The 20754-nt window shown below is 47.0% G+C and overlaps 1 protein-coding gene across 1 annotated transcript in view; it reads left to right on the top strand.

Annotated features, from left to right (window-relative positions):
- SNX31 (sorting nexin 31) overlaps nucleotides 1–20754 on the top strand; it is a 108918-nt gene that overhangs the window by 64654 nt on the left and 23510 nt on the right. Inside the window, exons 7-9 of the mRNA XM_082257455.1 lie at nucleotides 10573–10660; nucleotides 11763–11832; nucleotides 18758–18850. Coding sequence (XP_082113581.1) covers nucleotides 10573–10660; nucleotides 11763–11832; nucleotides 18758–18850 — 251 coding nt within the window. The remainder of the gene's footprint in view (nucleotides 1–10572; nucleotides 10661–11762; nucleotides 11833–18757; nucleotides 18851–20754) is intronic.

Raw genomic sequence — 20754 nt, 5'->3', positions numbered from 1 at the left:
AGATTGTGTTCACTGTACCCCACAAAGATTTTGTTCACTGCACCCCACAAAGATTGTGTTCACTGTACCCCACAAAGATTGTGTTCACTGCACTCCAAAAGGATTGTCTTCACTGCACCCCACAAAGATTGTGTTCACTGTACCCCACAAAGATTTTGTTCACTGCACCCCACAAAGATTGTGTTCACTGTACCCCACAAAGATTTTGTTCACTGCACTCCAAAAGGATTGTCTTCACTGCACCCCACAAAGATTGTGTTCACTGTACCCCACAAAGGTTTTGTTCACTGCACCCCACAAAGATTGTGTTCACTGTACCCCACAAAGGTTTTGTTCACTGCACCCCACAAAGATTGTGTTCACTGTACCCCCCAAAGATTTTGTTCACTGCACCCCACAAGGATTGTCTTCACTGCACCCCACAAGGATTGTCTTCACTGCACCCCACAAAGGTTGTGTTCACTGTACCCCCCCAAAGATTTTGTTCACTGCACCCCACAAGGATTGTCTTCACTGCACCCCACAAGGATTGTCTTCACTGCACCCCACAAGGATTGTCTTCACTGCACCCCACAAAGATGGTGTTCACTGTACCCCCACAAAGGTTTTGTTCACTGCACCCCACAAAGATTTTGTTCACTGCACTCCAAAAGGATTGTGTTCACTGCACCCCAAAAAGATTGTGTTCACTGCAGCCCACACACAGAAAAATGGATGTGGATCACTGACACCTGCCTATCTCCTATCCCACACCACACAGCAATATCGATTGTAGTTTGTAGAACACACTTTCCCTAAAATTCAGCAGACTCTGTCCCTAACAGGATTGAGAAGAGATCGTAGATCAGGAGAACTAAGTGCAGACCCCACCCCACACAGCAATATCGATTGTAGTTTGTAGAACACACTGACCCTATAATTCAGCAGACTCTATCCCTAAAATGCCTACAACTCGCCCTGCCTAAACACTCCGACCTGTCCCTCCATTCTATCCGGACACAAATGGTTTTTCCCTGCCTATCTTTCCCTAATCAGCAGCCAGCACGTTGATGTGTGCTCTGTCCCTGATCTAAGCAGCATAATGACGCCGCTGCGGCTGCCTCGAACTTATAAAGACTTGGTCACATGCTTCAGACGGCCAATCACAGCTACTGAGACATTTGCAGGCATGGCTGGGATGGCTTAAGGCACACCAGTTAAACGATTGTTGATTGGCTGTTGAAAGCCCGCCATGAAAAGAGCGCCAAAGCATGCAAAACCCGGAAATAAAACGACCGAACACGGATTTTTACCCGAATATACAGTAAAGTGTCCGTGTTCGGGTAACAAAAATCCAATTATTCGGTACGAACACGAATAATACAGTCCGTGTTCGCTCAACACTACTCCTCAACAATTATTGTTGGGTTTTAGCATTTAATATTATTATTATACAGGATTTATATAGTGCCAACAGTTTGTGCAGCGCTTTACAACATGAGGGCAGACAGTACAATTACGATACAATTCATTACAGGAGGAATCTGAGGGCACTGCTCATTAGCCACCTAAGGACGGACCCACGTACATATACTACGGCAGGGTGGACCTTAAGTGCAAAATTACGTACCTGTACGTGATTTCTTCTTCCTGGTCTGGGGCACGCACACACGCCACCAGAGACCTGCTCCCGCTGTGATTGGACACAACAGGAGACAATTAGCAGGTCTTGCAGACCCGGCGATTTTTCGGAGGGAGACTGAATGGCGGTCTGCCTATGTAAACGAGGCAGATCGCCATTCTGCTAGACGGGAAGACAGATCTTTTTTTCTGACAACAGGAATATGGATCTCTGTCTGTCTACAGTGCAACCATCCCCCACACAGTAAGAAAGCACTCCCAGGGAACACATTTAACCCTTTAATCGCCCCTGATGTTAACCCCTTCCCTGCCATTGTCATTAGTACAGTGCAGGTGCTTTTTTTTTTTTTTAGCACTTATCACTGTATTAGTGTCACTTAGATTTGTCTGTCGCAGTCCCGCAAAAAGTCGCTGATCGCCATGATTACTAGTAAAAATATAAAAAACAGAAGTCCATAAATCTATCCCATAGTTTGTAGACACGATAACTTTTTTTTGCAAACCAATCATCATAAGCTTATTGGATTTTTTTTTTTTTTTTTTTTTTTTTTAACCAAAAACATGTAGCAGAATACATATTGACTTAAACTGATGAAGAAATTTAGATTTTGTTAATTTTTTATTGTATGCGTTTTATAGCCGAAAGTAAAAAATGATTGTTTTCAACATTGTCGCTTTTTTTTTTTTTTTATAGCGCAAAAAAAAAAAAAACCCACAGGGGTGATTAAATACCACCAAGAAAGAGCTCTATTAGTGGGGAAAAAAAAGGATATCAATTTTATTTGGGTACAGTGTCGCACGACCACACAATTGTCAGTTAATGTAACGCAGTGCTGTATTGCAAAAAATGGCCTGGTTAGGAAGGGCGTGAAACCTTCTGGAGCTGAAGTGGTTAAAGCTTACAATCTAGCATGAGGCACAATCAAATATTACTCCATCTGTGAGTCTTAGAAATTCTCCATTAGTCAACTGCTTCCGTTATGTCTATACGTTGACAATGAGTGTTTGTTTTTTTTCCCCCAGCATGCATGATCATAATCATGCATGATGTGATGAACTAAAAAAAAAAAAAAAAACCCCCAAAGGATTAGATTTAGTTTGTCCTTTTTTTTTTTTCCTTTTTTAGTTTTTTTTTTTTTTGTATGTTTTAGTGTATTTGTTTAAGATTTTTAAGAAATGAGCAATGGAGTGAAAATAGTAACTTTTACACTTGTAACACGTGTGGATTTGTGGGGTATTTTTTTTACTTTCCTATTTAAAAAAAACCCCATATAAAAACAAAACGTGAAAAAAAAATAAAGGACATCATTTATTTTTAACTTTAACTTTATTTTTACTTTTATAGATGGTTGGTTGGTGTTATGTAAACATTGCTTTTCCTGTTGCACTCATTCGTGTCCTCCCTTTTCACTCAACCTTCTCAGTCGGAATCCATTAAATAGACTTTGTTTTCATTTCAGCCCATTCATAAAGTCAGGCCCGGAACAAAAAAAAAAAAATAGGCGCAGGGCCTCATGATGGGGTGGACAGGGGACACTGCCAGGAAAGGGTTAACTGGTGGGCAGTGGCCAGAGGTCAAGTGTGGGGATTGGGCAGTTTGGGTGGGGTTACAAACATGGTAACACTGGGAGGGGGCTTGTAAGTCACAAGCAGTGCCGCGTGGATCGTGAGGAAGAAGGAAGAATCCCTGCTGTGCCTGCAATGGAGGACTTGGATTTGCTTTTTGGCTGGCTCCGGGTGGCTGCTGCCTCGAGGGGATCGTCCTGGCTGCGGGCGCAGGTCTCCTCACTGCTTGAAGGGGAGTCTGCTGTGGAGGGGGACAGGTGTTCTCACGCTCGGTCACGGCCGCCGGAGCGGTACAGCCCTCCTGTGTCCCCCCGAGCTGAGCGCCGATCAGGGAGCCCATTTGTGGACCCTCCAGGCCCGCCGGCCCGGCGTTCTCCTGCCGAGGCCGGCGGGGCCCCTGGGAGGAATCCCAGTCTACGGCGGAGCTCTTCGAGGCGGGGTCCCGCCCACTCCTCTTCACCGGCCCCGCCTGCTCGTCGGCCAGTTTCGGGATCTTCGGCCGCCCCGGCCTGTGAGGGACGTCCGGTCGGAGCGGCTCGGCGTGGGAGGCGGCTGTTTGTGGGCACCGGCCAGTCGGTAGGAGCGGCCGGAGGCTCCATCCGGCGCATGCCCAGTGCGGTGGCGGAGTCGGGAGTGTCTGCGGTGGGCGGAGGCAGATCGGGGAATAGTCGGAAGCGGCCCAGGCGGGCAGTCGGCCTGGCCCCTCGGTGCCTTCCAGTCCCGCTCCGGAAATGGATCCAGATGTGCCTGAGGACCGTTCGGAGGGAGAGCTGTCGGGCTCGGATGAGGGAGAAGCTCCTGGGCCTTCGCCAGTGGGGGATGCCGGATCTGCGGCGGTGGGGCCTTGCCCTGCTCGGCTTGGTGAGTCTTTGAATGTTGATTCTTCTCTGTTGTCTGCTTTACAGGCTCTGTCTGGGAGGTTGGCGACGGGGCCTAGCCGGGGGGGGTCCGGGGGGGCTGGGGGTATGCCTCATGGGTCGGGGGTCCCCTCTGCTCCACACGTAGCTGGCCAAGGGCCCGCTGCGTCGGGCACGGCTGTAGGCTTTGGGGAATTGCTGGCGGGACTGCGATCGTTAGTGCAGCGTTTTGAAGGGAAGGGACCTGGTGGTGTGGCGCCGACTGCGGCTTGGGGTCAGGGGACGCCCCCCTGCCCGGTGGCTGCTGGCGCGGTCCCGGCTGGGCCTGGGTCGGTGCCTGATGCTCCGGAGATGACCGTTCCGGCGCTGGGTGTGGCGCCGCCTGCGCAGACGGCGGGGGACAAGGCCGCGGATCCCAAGCATACAGGTAAGGATGCGGACACTGTTCGACTCGCGGATGCGGCGAAATGTGAGGTGTATGTTTGCTTTGAGGGCCCCTTGGGGGCGCACCTCAAGCCTGAGGTCGGGGAGAAGATTTGGAAAGATGAATACGTTGACATTTTTACGTTGCTTCCTTTGGAGAAGTTCAACCTGGATCGGGTGAAGCCGGAGGAATCCAAGAAGGAGGATGAGGAGCGGCGGCGTTATAGGCTGATTCCGCGCACTTTTGGTAATTGGTTACATGCCTTTGCCATTTTTGCGAACGTGGTGGGTGAAAAACATCCGGAGTATTGCTCCGCCTTGTTTTGTTACCTGGACGCGATTGGGGAGGCGTACAGGGTTTACGGTGGAGTTGCTTGGCTTCGTTATGACGAGCAATTCCGCCAGCGCAAGGCTGTTCGCCCTGCATTGCGCTGGGATCATAAGGACATCAGTCTGTGGATGCGACTTATGACGTCGGCGCGGGCGTCGTTGTCCTTTTTTCCATTTTTTCCAGACACGGCTGGAGGTCAGAGCTCCCCTGGACAGCCGGCCACTAAGCAACGGGGTTTCTGTTGGCAGTTTAATGAGGGGACGTGCAAGTTCGGTTCCACGTGCCGCTTCAAGCACGAGTGCTCCGGCTGTGGTGATGGTGCACACCCCCTCTCCCGTTGTTTCAAGCAGGGCAAAACCCGTTCTGGAGACGCTCAGCAGAAGAGGGAGGACGCCGGTGACGGTGGAAAGGATGCGTCCTTTTCTAAGTAAGTATCCGGATCGGGCGGCTGCTCGTTTGCTGGAGGCTGGGTTTTCTTATTCCGTGCGCTATGACCAGTGTTCCCCCTGTGGCGGACAACTTGCGGTCAACGCGGCTGAATCGCAGGGTGGTGTCGGACAAGTTGGCAAAGGAGGTTGCGTTGGGTCGCATGGCTGGGCCTTTTTCCCAGCCCCCTTTGGCCGACTTGGTGGTCTCCCCTTTGGGATTGGTGCCCAAGAAGGACCCGGGAAAGTTTCGCCTGATCCATCACCTGTCCTTTCCCAAAGGGGGGTCGGTTAACGATGGCATTGATCCTGAGGCCTGTGCGGTGTCCTACACTTCCTTTGATGCGGCCATATTTTGGGTGCGTCAGTATGGGCAGGGCGCGCTGCTAGCAAAGACGGACATCGAGGCCGCTTTTCGGTTGCTTCCCGTCCATCCCCACAGCTTTCATCTGTTGGGATGCAAGTGGCTGGGTTCCTTCTATGTGGACCAGTGCTTGCCCATGGGTTGTTCAATCTCATGTGCGTTTTTTGAGTAGTTCAGCTCCTTTGTGGAATGGGTCGTGTGGGAGGTGGCCGGGGTCAATACGGTCATACACTATTTGGATGATTTCCTGTGTGTAGGCCCTCCATCGTAAAATTTGTGCGGCATTCTGCTGTCAACTTTCCGACATGTGGCGGATCGCTTTGGCATTCCATTGGCGGCGGACAAGACGGAGAGACCGAAGACAATGATTAGTTTTTTGGGGATAATTATTGATTCGGTGGCCATGGAATGTCGCTTGCCTGAGGACAAGCTGCTGGACCTTAAGGCGGAAATTTTCTTGCTGGTGGGTAAGCGTAAAGTGCAACTTTGGCGGTTGCAGTCTCTCCTCAGCAAGCTTGCATTTGCATGCCGTATTATGCCAATGGGCCGGGTTTTCAGCCGACGCCTGTCGGCTGCTACAGCCGGTATTCGGTCGCCGCATCATTTTGTTACGTTGACTGCAGAGCATGCAGAAGATTTGCGGGTCTGGCATGTCTTCTTGACGTCCTTTAACGGTCGGTCGCTTTGGCGGAAAGGCCCGGTCAGCAGCTGCGATCTGGAGTTGTATACGGATGCGGCTGGCTCGACGGGCTTCGGCGCTTTCCTCAGGGGACGGTGGTGTGCGGAGCTTTGGCCGGCGACGTGGTGCGAGGCTGGGTTCTTGCGGAATTTGGTTCTGTTGGAACTTTTTCCCGTGGTGGTTGCGGTGGAACTGTGGGGGGCGGAATTCAGGGACAAGAAGGTACGTCTGCACTGTGACAACATGGGCGTGGTGCAGGTTATCAATCGGCTTTCCGGGTCATCTCAGCCGGTAATTAGGTTGTTGCGTCACTTGGTTTTACGTTGTCTGCAGTTACAGTGGGTACGGAAAGTATTCAGACTCCCTTAAATTTTTCACTCTTTGTTATATTACAGCCATTTGCTAAAATCATTTAGGTTCATTCTTCTTCCTCATGAATGTACACACAGCACCCCATACTGACAGAAAAACACAGAATTGTTGACATTGTTGCAGATTTATTAAAAAAGAAAAACTGAAATATCACATGGTCCTAAGTATTCAGACCCTTTGCTCAGTATTTAGTAGAAGCCCCCTTTTGATCTAATACAGCCAGGAGTCTTTTTGGGAAAGATGCAACAAGTCTTTCACACCTGGATTTGGGGATCCTCTGCCATTCCTCCTTGCAGATCCTCTCCAGTTCTGTCAGGTTGGATGGTAAACGTTGGTGGACAGCCATTTTTAGGTCTCTCCAGAGATGCTTAATTGGGTTTAAGTCAGGGCTCTGGCTGGGCCATTCAAGAACAGTCACGGAGTTGTTGTGAAGCCACTCCTTTGTTATTTTAGCTGTGTGCTTAGGGTCATTGTCTTGTTGGAAGGTAAACCTTCGGCCCAGTCTGAGGTCCAGAGCACTCTGGAGAAGGTTTTTGTCCAGGATATCCCTGTACTTGGCCGCATTCATCTTTCCCTCTATTGCAACCAGTCGTCCTGTCCCTGCAGCTGAAAAACACCCCCACAGCATGATGCTGCCACCACCATGCTTCACTGTTGGGACTGTATTGGACAGGTGATGAGCAGTGCCTGGTTTTCTCCACACATACCGTTTAGAATCAAGGCCAAAAAGTTCTATTTTGGTCTCATCAGACCAGAGAATCTTATTTCTCACCATCTTGGAGTCCTTCAGGTGTTTTTTAGCAAACTCCATGTGGGCTTTCATGTGTCTTACACTGAGGAGAGGCTTCCGTCGGGCCACTCTGCCATAAAGCCCCGACTGGTGGAGGGCTGCAGTGATGGTTGACTTTCTACAACTTTCTCCCATCTCCTGACTGCATCTCTGGAGCTCAGCCACAGTGATCTTTGGGTTCTTCTTTACCTCTCTCACCAAGGCTCTTCTCCCCCGATAGCTCAGTTTGGCCGGACGGCCAGCTCTAGGAAGGGTTCTGGTCGTCCCAAACGTCTTCCATTTGAGGATTATGGAGGCCACTGTGCTCTTAGGAACCTTAAGTGCAGCAGAAATCTTTTTGTAACCTTGGCCAGATCTGTGCCTTGCCACAATTCTGTCTCTGAGCTCTTCAGGCAGTTCCTTTGACCTCATGATTCTCATTTGCTCTGACATGCATTGTCATCTGGAAGGTCTTATATAGACAGGTGTGTGGCTTTCCTAATCAAGTCCAATCAGTATAATCAAACACAGCTGGACTCAAATGAAGGTGTAGAACCATCTCAAGGATGATCAGAAGAAATGGAAAGCACCTGAGTTAAATATATGAGTGTCACAGCAAAGGGTCTGAATACTTAGGACCATGTGATATTTCAGTTTTTCTTTTTTAATAAATCTGCAACAATGTCAACAATTCTGTGTTTTTCTGTCAGTATGGGGAGCTGTGTGTACATTCATGAGGAAGAAGAATGAACTTAAATGAGTTTAGCAAATGGCTGCAATATAACAAAGAGTGAAAAATTTAAGGGGGTCTGAATACTTTCCGTACCCACTGTAAATATTTTCTTGTATGCTGTTCACTTGCCTGGTGTGGCGAACTCGGTGGCTGACGCTTTGTCTCGGTTTCAGCTGGACCGGTTCCGGGAGTTGGTGCCGGCTGCGGAGCAACAGGGGGAGCCTTGTCCGCGGGAACTGTGGCGCATTGCGTTGGGATCGCCTCTGGTTTGGTCAGAAGGTCGCTGAGTGATGTCACGTGGACTGCGTATTCCAAGGTATGGCGGGAGTGGGCGGACCTTCTGGAGCGGGTTGGAGCGGATGCGGTAAGTATGGTCTATCCGTCCCTTGTGCTGTATTTCCTGTGTTTGAATTTTGAGCAGGGGGTGTCGACATCGGCCATCGGCCACAAGCTGGCGGGTTTGGTCTTCCTGTTTAAAATGTTGGGTCTCCCTGATTTTACGAAGGATTTTGTGATTCGCCAGGCCTTAAAGGGTTATCGGCGGGGTTCGCGTCGGCCCGACGGCCGTCGCCCGATCTCGTTCGGAATGCTGGGGGAGTTGGTGCATCAGGTGAGCAGCTCATGCTCTTCCCAGTATGAGGCGTTGTTGTTCAAGACGGCCTTTGTTTTGGCCTTTTTTGGGGCGTTCCGTATTGGGGAATTGGTGAGCAATAATAGGAAGGTTCCTGGTGGCCTGTTGGCGGGAGAGGTGGGTTGTGCTGGCTCTTCTGTGGTAATTTTTCTTAGGGAATCCAAAACCGACCAGGCCGGCAAGGGTACGTATGTTCGCCTGTTTCGGGTGGGGGGTTCCCCCCTCTGCCCGGTGTCCATGGTGCAAGAGTTTCTAGGGGCGCGCCCTCCGTTTTGGGGGTTCTTTCCTGGTGCATCTGGACGGCTCGTCCGTGTCCAGGTTTCAATTTAGGTCGGTGTTTCGGAGGTGTCTGTCTGTTTTGGGTTACAGGGCCGGCGATTATTCTTCGCACTCCTTTCGCATCGGGGCGGCTACTGAGGGCGCCAGGTGGGGAGTGGATGACTCTGTTTTGAAGCGGATTGATAGGTGGGAGTCGAAACGTTTTAAACTGTACGTTCGTCCTCATTTGTTGTAAGTAGTGGAACTTGGGGGGGCTGTGCTGTGTTTGCTTTGTTTGTCATGTTTTCTTGCTGTTTTCATTACAGAGGGAGCTGCCTGCCTTATATGGATCCTGGGGCATTCATATGTGTTCTGGGGGGCCAGGCGGGCGGGGGTGCGGCCCAACGGGCGCCAATTGGGTTTCTCTAGGGAGGAGGCCATTGTCAGATGGATAGGCGTGCCAGGATTGCTCTGGTGCAAGGTCCTGCCAGAAGTGCACCGTTTTGCTCGGCTGGACAGGGCACCGGGCGTCTTGGTGCTGCACGCGGGGGTAACGATCTGGGGGTCCGTTCCATGCGCCACCTCATCCGAGATATCAAATTTGATTTTCTTCGGCTGCGCACCTCCTTTCCCGATATGATCATCATTTGGTCAGAAATTGTTGGCCGGACCTCGTGGCGTTTTGCGAGGTCGGTCGCGAGGCTGAACAAAGCCCGCATTAAGGTAAACTCGGCTGTTAGCAGTTTTGTTTGCCGCAATGGGGGTTTGGTGGTCAGGCACAGGGAGCTGGAGGTTGACACGTGGCGTTACCTGCGGAGTGACGGAGTGCATTTGAATGCTGTGGGGACCGACTTGTGGGCCCTTGGTATTCAGGATGGTGTTCAACGAGCTCTGCGGGTGTGGCAGGGCTCACAGGTGTAAGGCTTCACACCTGTGTGCTGTGGCGGTTTGGGGTCTTTGGAGGCGTTAACAGATTTTTGGTCAGTGCATAGGGTGACCCATCTAAGGTATGGAGCCCTCTAGTGTATCCCGGTTACTAGTGGATTAACCGGGAAGTGGTAACAAGGAGGTATCAGTGGTGAAGTGTGTTTGTTCCCGAGCTGGTGTTGCGCGGCTGGGGACCGTTGGATTTTTGGATGCTGATACCGTTTTAATTGGAATTTTTTGGTGCCTCCCAAGACCAACAACCCCTTTTTTCTTATGTGATACTGGAGTATTTATGGTTTCTTGTTTTAAAATGTTTGTTTTGGTATTTGTTAATAAAATGGCCTACTAGGCCACAATTTTCTCCAAGTCGGTTGTCAGTAGCATTTTGTTTAGAATTAAGAGAAGGGGAGTGGGTTTAATTAGAAGTCCAAGAGTGGGCCTCGGTTATACCCTAATCAAGTGGCATTAATAAACTCTGAATCAAATAAATTGGACTGCTTTATGAATAGACTTGAATGACTGACTGTAATGAATGACTGTATCCAACTGCTCTTCTTTTTCTTTGTTTTTTATAAACACCTTTTGGAATGCATTCATAGTCTGTTTTTTCCCTATAGTAATAAAGCGGATCGCCCCCTTTGAAATCCCTTTTGTGACCATTTGGAACATAAAAGATGACAGTTTTCAGATAGATATCAGGAAGTGGTAAGTGACCAAGAACCTATTTTTATGCTTCCACGAGTTATGTTACTTTGTTCTCGAATAAAAGGCTATTCAGATGCTTTAAAACATATTTTATTAAACTTTGTGACTGTAATTAGTAGCCTATTGTGTAATAGACAGTTTAGCATGAAAGCGGATTGCACGCTGACACAGATGACCACTAGAGGGTTCACCAGGAAATCTGTTTAAAAAATAGGACCGTGATATATTATGAAACCACATAAATATCACATTGAGCATTCCTACCTGCAAATTGTGTCAAAATGGCAGCTAAGTTGTTTTATCTGGTTTTCACCCGGTGGAAAACCGTAATGATCAATGTCCCTCTCCTGGTAGAGCCACTGGAGGCCCTGAATTGCAGGGAAAGCATGCATTCCTTCCCCCCAAAGTGATAGTGTTTGGCGCCTGAACAACTTATCCCCAAGCCTAAAGAAGAATGGAAGAATCTATCGAGTGGGGTAGGAATATACTGAGCTAGGGAGAAAAGAAAGAAAAACAAGGTGGAGGAAGAAAAAACTGGGTGAGAAGGAAAGAAGAATGGGTGCAGTGGCAGAATGGAGGATGGGTGGGAAAGCGAGCGATGGAGGAATAAATGAAATGGGGAAGAAGAAGAATGTGACTGAGGGGTGAAGGAAGAGGACGACAGCTGGGATGGGTAGAAAAAGATGATAGATTGGGTGAATAACTCACAAAGCAGAGTATTTTTCTTTCCGGAGGAACATCGAAGCATATAAAATCCAAAGGAAATGTGGACCATCCCATGGGTTTTTTATTGTGCATTGGTACCAGTCAGTCATAATCCAAGGTAATCTGAGGAAACCTTGTTTTAGGACCTTTTGTCAATTTGACTTTTGTGCCAGAACTGCTTATCTTTCCATACAAGTCAATGAGAATGTGAAAAACTGATTGAAGGTGGTTGATGCAGTTTAGATAGCAGGTTAATAAATGTCAACACATGCCCAAAGCCTGCCAACAACATAAGTTCTAAAATGTTTACACAGTTGGGCAAACCTATAAATGGTAATCTATGCACCACACGTGTTTCACATTTTAGCTTATTGCATTAATTCTCTGTGTCTACTAGGTATATGGATCCCTCTACTGATGTCATGTTAACGGGCTGTACAGCTGCAGTTGATTTGCTTTATTGCCAGGTAAGAAATGAACATTGAGCCTTCATATAAAACTGTTAGAGAAGGAAAGTACTGATATGGTTTTTGTAGCAAAGGATACTCCGGGTGGGGTAAACCCCTTTTAGGTTATATACCAAAATCCTCATTACATAGTCTTTACTTTTGCCTCTCTATATGGCAGGTCATTTCTATGCTCCCAGTAGACCAGGGGCACTTCTGGGCACACAGATTAAAATGTTAAAGGCGATGTATAGCCAAAGCTCGATTGGCTGTACATCTCCTATGGATCACAGGAGTGCAATTTGTTTGCACTCCTGTGACCCATTTTCAGCAGAGAGAGGACTGAAGTCCACTCTCTGCTGACGTCACGAAAGTCAGTCCAGGCACCGCGTCATCACGACAATGGAAGTCTGGATCCGCTGGGTGCCTGGACTGACACCCGGCTCAGCCTCTCAGCATGCTGCTGAGAGCCTTAGCCGGCCACTCCCGCCCCTCCACAGCCCAGCGCTCCAATGAGCGAGGAGGGGGCAGAGCAGAGAGCAAAGACTGACAGTCAGCAGCTCTTTGCTCGTGGAGCTGTCAGAACCGAGCGATCCGTAGTGATAAATCGCTTTGTTCCCAGTGCAGAAGCATCGGGGGACAGATGCAGCATCAGACCAATGCTTATCCACCTATGTTAGTATAATTGGGGGGAAATACTGAATCGGCCTTTGGATTGTTGGTTTTGTCTGGTTTGTTGACAGAACCTTTTTATCACTGATCTTTGGACAACACTCACTGGATACTGGGGAATATATACCCTTTACTGAAGGGTCAAGATGAATTGTCTCGTCTAATGGAAGCTAAGTCCCATTAAGTGATATACAGTCTCTCACAAAAGTGAGTATACCCCTCACATTTTGTAAATATTTTATTATATCTTTCCATGTGACAAAACTGAAGAAATTACACTTTGCTACAATGTAAAGTAGTGAGTGTACAGCTTGTAGAACAGTGTAAATTTGAGGTCTCCTCAAAATAACTCAACACACAGCCATTAATGTCTAAACCGCTGGCATCAAAAGTGAGTACATGCTAAGTGACAATGTCCAAATTGTGCCCAATTAGCCATTTTTCCTTCCTGGTGTCATGTGACTCGTTGGTGTTACAAGGTCTCAGGTGTGAATGGAGAGCAGGTGTGTTAAATGTTGGTGTTATCGCTCTCACTCTCTCATACTGGTAACCTGAAGTTCAATATGGCACCTCAAGGCAAAGAACAGTTTAACAGGACAGGTTCCACTCAGAACAGGCTTCACCATGGTTGACCAAAGAAGTTGAGTGCATGTAATCTGCATCATATCCAGAGGTTGTCTTTGGGAAATAGAGGTAGGAGTGCTGCCAGCATTGCTGCAGAGGTTGAAAGAGTGGTGGATCAGCCTGTCGGTGCTCAGACCGTTCGCCGCACACTGCATCACATTGCTCTGCATGGCTGTTGTCCCAGAAGAGAGTCTCTTCCAAAGATGATGCACAAGAAAGCCTGCAAACTTTTGGTGAAGACAAGCAGACTAAGGACATAGATTACTGGAACCATGTCCTGTGGTCTGATGAGACCAAGATAAACTTATTTGGTTCAGATGGTGTCAAGCGTGTGTCATGGCAGCTGGGTGAGGAGTACAAAGACAAGCGTGTCTTGCCTACAGTCAAGCATGGTGGTGAGATTGTCATGGTCTGGGGCTGCATGAATGCTGCTGACACTGGTACAGTTCATTGAGGGAACCATGAATGCCAACATGTACTGTGACATACTGAAGCAGAGCATGATCCCACCTCATTTTGGAGACTGGGCCGCAGGACAGTATTCCAACATAATTACTCCAAACACACCTCCAAGATGACCACTGCCTTGCTAAAGAAGCTGAGGGTAAAGGTGATGGACTGTCCAAACATGTCTCCAGACTTAAACCCTATTGAGCATCTGTGGGGCATCCTAAAATGGAAGGTGGGGGAGTGCAAGGTCTCTAACATTCACCAGCTCCGTGATGTCATGGAGTGGAAGAGGACTCCTGTGGCAACCTGTGAAGCTCTGGTGAACTCCATGCCCAAGAGGGCGAAGGCAGTGCTGGAAAATAATGGTGGCCACATAAAATATTGACACTTTGGGCCCAATTTGGACATTGTCACTTAGGGGTGTACTCACTTTTGTTGCCAGCGGTTTAGACATTAATGGCTGTGTGTTGAGTTATTTTGAGGGGACAGCAAATTTACATTGTTATACAAGCTGTACACTCTTTACATTGAAGCAAAGTGTCATTTCTAGTGTTGTCACATGAAAAGATATAATAAAATATTTACAAAGATGTGGGGGGTGTATTTACTTTTGTGAGATACTGTATATGGGATATTAGTTTGAATCAACAGCACTAGACATTTTGGGTTTCCAGTTTTATTATAATCAAACACCCAGTTTCCAAAGGGGAGGAGGTTTTGTCCAATTGTGTTTAAAGCTGAATTTAAGGAATTCAGTTCTGGTTCACACTGGTGTGATGCAGGAAACCCTGCATTTCCAGTGCGGGTTCCCATATCGCACCTGAATCACACACTGGTTCACACAGACCTCTGCGAACCGCTGGGGGTGTCTGTGTAAAGTTAAGGACACCCCCAAATTGGATACCAGTGCGAACTATGAAATGGTACAGGAATGGAATCGCATGGGTGTTCACATCCATGCGATCAGATGCCAGTGCGGACCAAAAAAAGGGTCCTGCACCATTTTTTGTGTGAATGTGATTTCAGCCATAGTTTGTATTACTGAATTTGCACTGCACCGACATTGCATGTGATCTGCAATGCAGCGCGAATCACATGTGATGTGTGAACCCAGCCTCAGACATGTTTAAAAAGGGAAGGCACACTATGAATTAAGTCAAGGGAACTGCATGGCATCTTCTGGGCTTATCTCTATTTATATGTGACCGGTTTATTGCTCTGCCAGGAATTACACTGAGACACTTGGGGCTGTGAGAGGAGAAAGGCACCCAGAACAACTATGCCCCCTCCCCCCCCCCCCTCCTCTGCTGTGCATTTAAAGAAGTACACAAACAAATTGTCGAAAAAAAAACTCCACAAAAATGGAGCCTGAAGTCTTTTACCTTTTTTTTTTCTTTTAACCCCGCGTTTTCTCGCTCCTTTTCTCCTTCTCTCCCATCTGTACCCACTTGCACTTTCTCCCCGAGACTGGTATCTTCTATAGCATTTATCACTGCTACCTGTTCATTCCCTGACTGACTCCATGGTTTGGAGTTACCGTTTCCTGCTCCTGCTCTGTACAGGAGCCCGTCCGTGGGTACTACCTGGTACCCGACACCCATAAGTTTGTTATAAGTTGAGGTTGTTTCCTTGTTATCCAATCTACCATCCTTTGTAACATTTGGCATGTCTGTTCTCTTGCACATCCAGGGGGGGACTGATCCAACCTTTCTGTTCCAGTGGACTACATTATTTTTACAGCTATGGTTACCTTGGTGAAGCGCTGTTTATGATGCTGTTGTCAGATTGTACTGTTTCATCTTTACCTGCTGTGCCTTCACTCTGTTTGTATTGCAACCTCTTACTAAATAAAGGAATTAAAAAAAAAAAAATGGAGCCTGGAGTAGGGGGATGTAAGTGTGTTACCAAAAAAAAAACACCTTTTAGGGCTCTTTCACATGGACGTTCCGTATGTCCGTATATCACCCCATCCGTTTGCGGGTGATATACGGACATAATGCTTGTCAATGGGATTGCGGATGTCAGCGGATGACCACCGATTTGCGTCCTTTCAGTTCTGATCCATTTTTTGGAACGGAACAGAACCCTATTTTTCCTCCGTTTAAAAAAACGGCACTGATGCAAAATCGGATGTAAGCGGTGTCATCCGCTGACATCCGCAATCCCCATAGACTAACATTATGTCCGTATATCATCCGCAAACGAATGGGATGATATACGGACATACAGAGCGGATGACACAAGCGTCATCCGTGTCTGTGAAAAAAAAGTGCCGCAGCGGAGATAAAAAACTGAGCGGCTGTGTGAAAGAGCCCTTAGAAATTTAGTATTGCTTCAAAAGAAAACGCAACATCTTTATTAATGTTAAAAAAAAAACTTCTTCAGGATCCACAAGCTCATTTTATCAGAATAGGAGTCCAATATCTACAATGAAATAACCGTAATTACAAATTTGCATTTTTTCATCGACTTTTCTATTAAAAGTTTTATATGTGAAACCCACATTGTGGAGAGGTAGCATGGGAGAAAAAAAGAGGGGGGAGGGGGGAATAAAACCCACCACCATATTCAAAAGCCTTCCTAGGGGTGAAAAGAATGGACAATCCACTCTGGGGGGACAGCAAAGACATGAACCAGACATCCAATCTCACCTAAAAACCACAAATAAATTAATCCTAGACGCAACGACTGGCGAACATTTATTTGTGTGTTTTTAGGAGCGATCTGATCAGGGCCACTGAAAGTGGGGTATCACCGGGCCTCTTGTAGGGGGCCCGGCCCTGTCACTCCAGCAGGGGGACCCAGCCAGCCATCGGCTTCAAACTTAATAATGCAGTATACATTGGCATACAAACTGTGAACACATAATATTCCCCCGTGGTAAATCCATATTCCCTGGGCTGAGGAGGGGGCCAACAGTTCATCCAGAGGGGCCCGGGAGATTGCAAAAAAAAAGCTTGTGGATCCTGAAGAAGCACTGGATCTATGCAAAACACGTAAGTACACCAGGCTCTATGCTCTGTATTTTGAATGCTTGAATCATGTGGATATGGATATTTTTTTTAAGAAGGATACTTGTTTAAAACCTGATGAAATGTTTTGTTTTCTTTTTAAAAATTACTACATTTCTAAGATATCTATATATTTTTTTTTTTTTTCTTTTTTTGTGACCAGCTTACATCCCCTCTACTCAAGGGTCTGTTTTTGGAGGCGGGTTTCTTTTTCTACCCTTTTTGTGTACAACCATTTAATGGGGGATAGTGTCAGTGTTTTTGATCAGTTTACAACATCTCTTGCCACTTGTATTTCGTGCATTCAAAGAAGCCTTTGTATTTTGTGAATGTGTTCACATAATACCAAGGCTTCTGCGATTGGGCAGGAGGAGGGGCAGGCATAGCAGCTGCAGCAACTCCCCTGTTCAACATGCATGGCTCAGAAGAATGGGTGTTGCTCTCCTGGAACTACAGTGATGGCTGTCTTCTGGGAGTACTATAAACCTGTCAGATATAAATTATTAAAGCTAAGCCCAAAAGGTGTCATGAACCTCGCTGGACTTAACTCATAGTGTGCCTTCATTTCTTTTACAAAGGAGCAGAATTCCTGGAATTCAGTTTTAATTATTGGCCAATATGTGTGTATTTTATGCAAGTTGTCACTGGGGTGTCCCCAATTACGTTTTATTCAGCATTTACACAGTAAATGTAGAGGTTAGGGTGGATGTAGACGGTTCGAATCCCGGCCAGTTCAGGATTCAAACAGTGTATGGGCAGGCTTGAATGTACCAAGTTGATCAATCGATCAGCTCGGGTGCAACCAGATTGCTTGGTTTCACCTGCGATTTTCACATGCGGCTGCTATAGCCACTAGCAGTAATCGCTGTCTTCTCCCGGCAGGGATGGCTATGGTGTGTTACCCTGCTGTACAGTGATGTGCAGTGCCTTTCTATGCGCTGCAAAAAACGCAACATGTCTGTATTTTATCGCAGCTCTAGGCAGTGCGATCAGGGTTTTCTGTGTGTCCTAGCAGTGACTGGTGTTCTTCTAGTGCAGAAAACCACTGGTCTCTGCAAGTATTCCTACACTACTCAACCACTGCAAGTAACGATTTGTTGCACTGATATCCTGTGTCTAGTGGAAAAGCTACAGTGAAGAAATGTGAAAACCCTTTACCTATACTAATATGACACATGAGAGAGCAGAAAGTGTACACCAGCAAACAATGTGTGCACAGTGAGTTTACAAGGAACACCTGTATAAAGGGTACTGAGGCTGAAACAGGCAGATTTATCATATGGTAGAGATCTAGGCTAAAGTTGGGGCAGGGAAATATTATTCGTGTTTAGCTATTCATGCTGAAGGCAAGGTGGGCAGCATAGTTTTTCGACAACTGGATCAAAGCCAAACTGATAACCTGGATTCAGTCAAACAGCAAGCTGTTGTGAAAGCATTGTGCAAGAGATCACATGGAATTGCTGTAGACCTTCCAGTGCTAGGCTATTGTTTTGGGTATCCTTACTCTGATTATTTTTTTTACCTTGCCAGGGTCGCACTTTTCCCCTTCATGAACATACTAATTATTTTTTTGTTTAATCGCATACCTTATTTTCGACCCAGACATCACTGTGCTTCTCTATGCACTGCAGACACATCATAGCTGGTGGGAGGGGCGGGCAGGGTGGCATAGCTTCCTTTTAAAAGATCACATCACAATTCCTCAGTACTCCTCTCAAGAGCCCTCAGCCCTCATTTAAGCAGTTGGATGGCTCTTGGAAGGAGTTATACAAAAACCCAACTGCCTTGATGGCTTGATTTCATTTTAAAGGAATGGGCATTCCTAGTCAGACATTATTTGCATGCAAACCACCCTAAGTAATGCTCACATGTCATTCTGAGCCTCAATGATTGAATGAACTGCAATACATTGATTGAAAGATACAGGCCAGGGACAGTCAGGATAGGGAGGAAAGGTCTACATAATGCTGGAAATAAAGCAGGATCTATCTGTCGTGCTGCAGCTTCTAATGCACACTGTGAGAATCTCACATCAGAGAAGCCTGTACAACTGTGCAAGACTGAAGGTACGTCCGGGGGTTCAGGTGAACTGGCAGTTTGTGCTGACTGTCTGATTGTCTTCAATCGAGTAAAATAAATCCAGCAGGCTTTACACAAGCAGGAACTTTGTTTATTGATCTCTTTTTAAGGCTGTTCAAGAGTTGGAGATGAATTGGTCCCGACCAACGGAGCAACAGAGGCAGAATCTTCAGCACTTTATAAAGACGGATAATAAAGTCAAGGTAATAACCGCTCTCTTCTTGTGAATGGTCTTCATTTGGTTAAACTCCAACTTTCTTTTCACTAGAAGTGAATGATCAGTTCTAGCATAGATCATATCTCTGTACCATGTTCTCTGTTGTCTGCTGACCATCTGATGTGTGTTTAGTTGAGGCCATGTGACCATGTGACACTCTGTATAGTCTGGATGTAGACTGGGGGCCTTACACCCACTTCACGCTCAATCTCTAGCCTAGAAAACACCCCACTGTAGTCTTTGAGTCTGCTAGTGATGCAACTTCCTTCATAGCACTGATGGTGGGTGCAATGGAATACATCCTAATTAGCAGTCAGTCCTGCCCAGTCACACCTACAGGAAGAGTCCAAACCTCCTAAGTCCCACCTCACAGATCACAGCATTATTCAAAAGGAAACCCCTTCATACACAGCCTGTTCTGATGGCTAGCTGTGCTGCTGGACAGGATTGAATGGATCACAATCATAATGTAATCCTGTCCAGTTAAATATTCGGACCAGTGTGAACAGGGAAAATCCCACCCCTCAGATCCCACCCTCCCAGAGACCCACGCCCTGTGATCTAAATCATTGCATATTAAGAAAACACCTTCATGATAACCTCCCATAGCTCTTCCTCCGAAGACTTGAAGTAAGCCATTATTCTTTGGCATGCTGCAAGACAGGAATGACGCATTTTACACCTGCTTTGCAGACTGATGAGTGATCTGCATTTAGAGAGGAGTGGGGAGATTGCAAAACCAACACCCCCCCCCTGTGCGGGATGGCCGGTCAGCAATCTGCTCTACCACCCCCTCCCTCCTTCCCCCCCCCCCCCCCCCCCCGGGACTGATGGCTGGCTGCCCAGCCAGCATCCTTACCTGCTCCTTCCCTGAGCGTTGCTGTGAGTCTCCTCGGCGGTATGTCCCCTCCCCCTTCCTGGCCAATGGCCATTAAAATCGCGTCTCTTTTTAGCCAACCAGGAAAGGGGTCTCATGACTTGCTTCCTGATTGGCTGGGAGGAGAGTCAGTGTGATGATAGCGAATATTCATTTGCTATTGTCATACAACTGGGTGGGCTCTGCACCCCGAGCCCACCCTTTTCTGAAGCCTATTAGAGCCTCTGGCTCTAATCAAGTGCTTCAAAAAAAAAAAAACCCCATTGGAATCCATGCATCAGTCGCCCTGCATGTAGATTAGGGGGCCGGATGCATGGATGGGGGGCGACGCCCCTATGCCCCCAATGGATGGGCCACCCCTGGCTACAAGTAACTCCCATAGCCTGCCCTGAAACTACAGAGGCTCAAAGCATGATGGGACATGTAGTATCAGGACTGGTAAAGGAAGGAAACAGGAAGTCAAAGGACTTTGAAATTCAGCCAGGAGAAGTGACATAATAGACACAAACTTGCTTTTTTACAGGTTAATGAGGTAAGATACAGATAAAATGACAGTGGGTTTGTGATTCATTTACATGCACTGCATCTGTTGGTTTGGGGAGGAAAAGCTGCAGTTCTGCTTTAGGAAAGGACCTGTGGGCCTGTTTGGGCACAAAATGGAAAACCTAAAGGTCTTTGTCAATTTTATTTTAGTTTGTCTTCCTTTTTTTATTTTATTTTTTATTTTTTGCAAATCCTTTTTTTAAAAAATGTTTGTTCCTGAATGCGGATATATACAGTATCTACTTTGTGGGTAATAAAAAACCCACAAACCCAGATATCGCCTTCTAAAAATATCTGTGACCTCGTTGTGCTGCAGAAGGCCTGTGGAAAAAGAGCTGGGACTGATTTTGATTAAACAACCCACATTAAAGTTTTTTTATGGGACTTTGTGTTATGGATTTTTACATTTTTTCACTTTATAATTTTTGTGCATGTTCACTTATATTATCATATGTTATATTTGGAAAAGC

This window comes from Pelophylax lessonae, assembly GCF_965119305.1.
Source record: "Pelophylax lessonae genome assembly, chromosome: 5".
Taxonomy (NCBI): domain Eukaryota; kingdom Metazoa; phylum Chordata; class Amphibia; order Anura; family Ranidae; genus Pelophylax; species Pelophylax lessonae.
The sequence above is the reverse complement of the archived record's forward strand: the minus strand, read 5'-3'. Positions and strand labels throughout refer to the sequence as shown.